The following is a 3,533-nucleotide window of genomic DNA, read 5'->3' as shown; positions in this document are numbered from 1 at the left end:
AGAAAGTGACTCAAATCCTGTTTTTAATAAATTTATTTAAGTTAAAAAGAAACTGAAAACTAGATTTTTAATACAGAAATTTGCAAAATTCTTGTTATATTTTTGCCTCATGTATATCAATACATTATTATTTTATATTTAGTCTAGATTTATGTTTATTTTATTATTTATCTGTACCAGTAACGCTTGTATTTTGTGTTTTTCAGTATTTTTTATACATACCCTTTATGCATTGTTGCCTTTGTACAATGACAATAACTGTAAAGTCTATTTCATGCAGGAAAAAAATCAGGCTACTTTATTTGCTTGATGTTAATTTTTATAAATATTTTCTTGACCTTTTGATTTAAAGCTTCAGATGTTTAAATGTTTCTTTCAGCTGGTTGTAAAGTCAGGGCCTCCAGCTGAAGAGATTTCTCTCTGAAATGCTTTTGCTCTGCAGGAGAGTCGGAGGAGGCGATGGCAGCCAGCGCTCTGGACTCCAACATCCAGCATGCCGCGGTGGTGAACGAGAGCGGTCAGCGGGTCATCACGATCGTAACGGACCAACATGGCAACCTTCAGACCACGGGGGGGATGTCCCAGCCCTTCTTCGTCACGATGCAGCACGGACAGCAGAGTAAGTCCCAGGCTGAGGGCTGCAGGACGGCTCATGTGCCGATAATTATTGGTTTGTTTTTTCTCTGTCAGTGCTCGCAGTGCCGGCCAACACGGTGACGGAGGAGGTGGTAACAGAGGAGCAGCAGCCTCCGCCCTCCAGGAAGAGGAAGCTGGAGGTGACCAACAACCACAACGACACAGGAGAGACTGTGAGTACTTCCTGTTCACGTAGCTGAATTACATTTAACACAGGGTTGTTACAAAGTAAAAGACATTTACAGTCACATCAATTCACTGGTCAAAATGTCCCTCCAGATATTTTATTATAAAGCAGGGAATTCTGGGTAAATACAACCAATACTAATGCAAGCGTCTAGCGCTAGCTACAGAAATGGCTCATAGTCTTTTGGCAAAGACAAAAGAGAAATCCGACAACCATTAAAATCTACATTTCATGAAGAAGGAAGTTGAGTTCTTGTCTTCTTCAGAGGTTTTCATGTTGTTTCCTTCAGTAGCTCTTGGTACAGCGCCCCCACAGGAGAGGAGGGGAACAGGTTATTTTAATTAATTTGGATCGTTTGACACAGTGTGAAAGAGAAACAGCTGAAAATGTAACAAATGTTGCGATTTTGGTCCCCAATCAAACCGAGTCTACCGAACTATCAGGTGTGAAAACTTCCTTAATCTAATAAACAAGATTCATCTAGATATGTGTTATTTAAATTATGTTCAATAAATAATTCAAATTTGAACGTGATCTGCTGAATTGAACATTTCTGTTATGAATAAATTCATTTTGGAGATATTGAAGGTTAAATCAAACTTGCCCAAGTGCAGCACCATGTGGAACACCAGAACTGACTGACTGGTGAATGTGGAGAAATTAAAAAAGAAACAGAAAACAAACTTTGGATTATCTGGTACTGATGGGATTTTCTGGTCAGTTCGGTTTTCTATTTTGTCTGTTTTCATTGTAAAAGTTTCTTCTTCTTCGCTCTTCAGGAGCTGCTGCAGAGACAGCTGCAGGAAGCTAACAGGAAGGCTCAGGAGTACCGGCAGCAGCTCCTCCGTAAGGAGCAGGAAGCCGAGGAGTACCGTATGAAGCTGGAGGCCATGGCCCAGAGTCAGGCCAACACCAGCAACGGCAACGCCACGGCCGGCGCCAACGCCGCTAGCCCGGAGGAGGTGGTGGGAGGGGAGGACGAGGAGGAGGGCGCCGCCGGCGTAGTGGAGGAAGAGGGAGAGATGGTGGTGCTGCAGGAAGGGGGAATCATCATGGAAGGGGAGGAAGGTCAGGTGACGCTGGTGGAGACGGGCGGCGAGGCGACGCAGGTCAGCTCCTAACGCCGGAGGAGACGCATCGTAACAGGAGGCGGCTGATTGGACTCATTTAACTGAGACAGAGGGAAGCAGCTGACTCACCACAGGAAGTACAGAGCATCCGAGTCAAGATGGATTCCTTACAGAGAGACGGACCGGCCAGGAAAGTTCAGCTCTGCTTCATTTTAAGCCCCAGAATGACCGGATGCTGACAGATCAGCTGACCGTCGCTTCGATGCGATCCAACAGAAAGGGAAAGGATGCATGAGCTGACATGGACCTTCATGATGCGTTTGCTTTACGTTGTCATCCGTCTGCGTAGTTCAGTGTGAGGAAATGTGGGAACGATTCGGCACAGAGACGACCGTTTCTGTTCCTGATAGAACTACATCCTGCTTCCCTATTCGAAATGTGACTCAGAAGAAACTTAGACCTTTAGTTTCAACATCGGAGAATCAGAGCCACGCTAGGAAATAAAAAAATATAAAATCACGAGACTAAAGTCAAAACATTATGTGAATAAAGCTGAAATAATACGACAACAGTGTTCTTATAAGATTAAACTCATATTATGAGAATAAAGTCAAAATGATACAAAAATAAATGTGAAATAATACAGGAATAAAGACGAAATAATATGAGAAAGTCGTACAAGAATAGATTTAAAATCACCTGAAAATAAAGTCAAAATAATAAAAGTATAGTCATATTACCATTTTATTATGGTAATATTATGACTTTATTGTCATGATTTAGAATTTATCCTCATATTATTTTGATTTAGTTCTTGTATTAATATGAATTTTTCTCATTAGGACTTTATTCTTGTATTATTTTGACTTAATTTGTGTAGTATAACTTCATTCTTGGACCATTAAGACTTTGATCTTGTAATTTTTTGACTATCCTTTTCTTTCAACTCTATACTCTTATTTTGACTTTATTCTCTTTATCCTATGACTTTATACTCGTAATTTTAATTTTTATCAATGTTTCTTAGCGTGGCCCTAATACTCTGTAAGTATGTCCTCTTTTTGAAGGCCAATAACTATCCCATCAGACCCATTTGTTTTTTGTTTTTTTTTTAAACATGTATTATGTTCTGTTTTTGTCGTTTAATTTAGTGAATCCCAAAGTTAGCTGACCTCGTGTGACCGTAACTGAGCGATTATCGAAACACTGCAGTGATTCCTTTTAATGTGATCTTCATGTTTAGTGCGTTTGGAGGGGATTTCATCATATTCAACATGAAATTCAGATCTGTCATCACCGCAAAAACACAAAATCTTACCAAGTAGATTTAGTTTTGGTCTAGTTTCTTGTGTTAGTTTTGTTTTGAAACGAAACAAAACTACCTTTTAAATAACTTTTTTTAAATAAGATTTAAGAACTTGTTTAATATTGATGAAAAATACAAGTTTCACTAGCAGATTATTTCACTTTTAACATGGGAAAAATATCCTGTTATAAGTGAAATAATATGCCAGTGGAACTAAAACTGGTTGCTAAGTAACGGGTGGTTGCTAGGTAACGGCTTTAGTCCCTCTTGCCCGTGGAACTAGAACGTTTTCATCAATAAAAAGTAATAAAAAGGGATTACTGACTTAAAACAA

The 3,533-nt window shown here is 39.5% G+C and overlaps 1 protein-coding gene and 1 long non-coding RNA gene across 2 annotated transcripts in view; both read left to right on the top strand.

Annotated features, from left to right (window-relative positions):
- gabpb2a (GA binding protein transcription factor subunit beta 2a) overlaps positions 1–2,163 on the top strand; it is an 8,076-nt gene extending 5,913 nt beyond the window's left edge. The window contains exons 6-8 of the mRNA XM_007566532.2: positions 443–619; positions 691–809; positions 1,603–2,163. Of these exons, the coding sequence (XP_007566594.1) occupies positions 443–619; positions 691–809; positions 1,603–1,944 (638 nt within the window). The 3' untranslated portion in view covers positions 1,945–2,163. The remainder of the gene's footprint in view (positions 1–442; positions 620–690; positions 810–1,602) is intronic.
- Positions 1–3,533, top strand: part of LOC107837953 (uncharacterized) — a 24,319-nt gene extending 20,786 nt beyond the window's left edge. The window contains exon 2 of the long non-coding RNA XR_001664006.1: positions 3,448–3,533. This is a non-coding gene — a long non-coding RNA (uncharacterized LOC107837953). The remainder of the gene's footprint in view (positions 1–3,447) is intronic.

Source organism: Poecilia formosa, unplaced genomic scaffold (genome assembly GCF_000485575.1).
Source record: "Poecilia formosa unplaced genomic scaffold, Poecilia_formosa-5.1.2 Scaffold192, whole genome shotgun sequence".
Lineage (NCBI taxonomy): Eukaryota > Metazoa > Chordata > Actinopteri > Cyprinodontiformes > Poeciliidae > Poecilia > Poecilia formosa.
The sequence above is the reverse complement of the archived record's forward strand: the minus strand, read 5'-3'. Positions and strand labels throughout refer to the sequence as shown.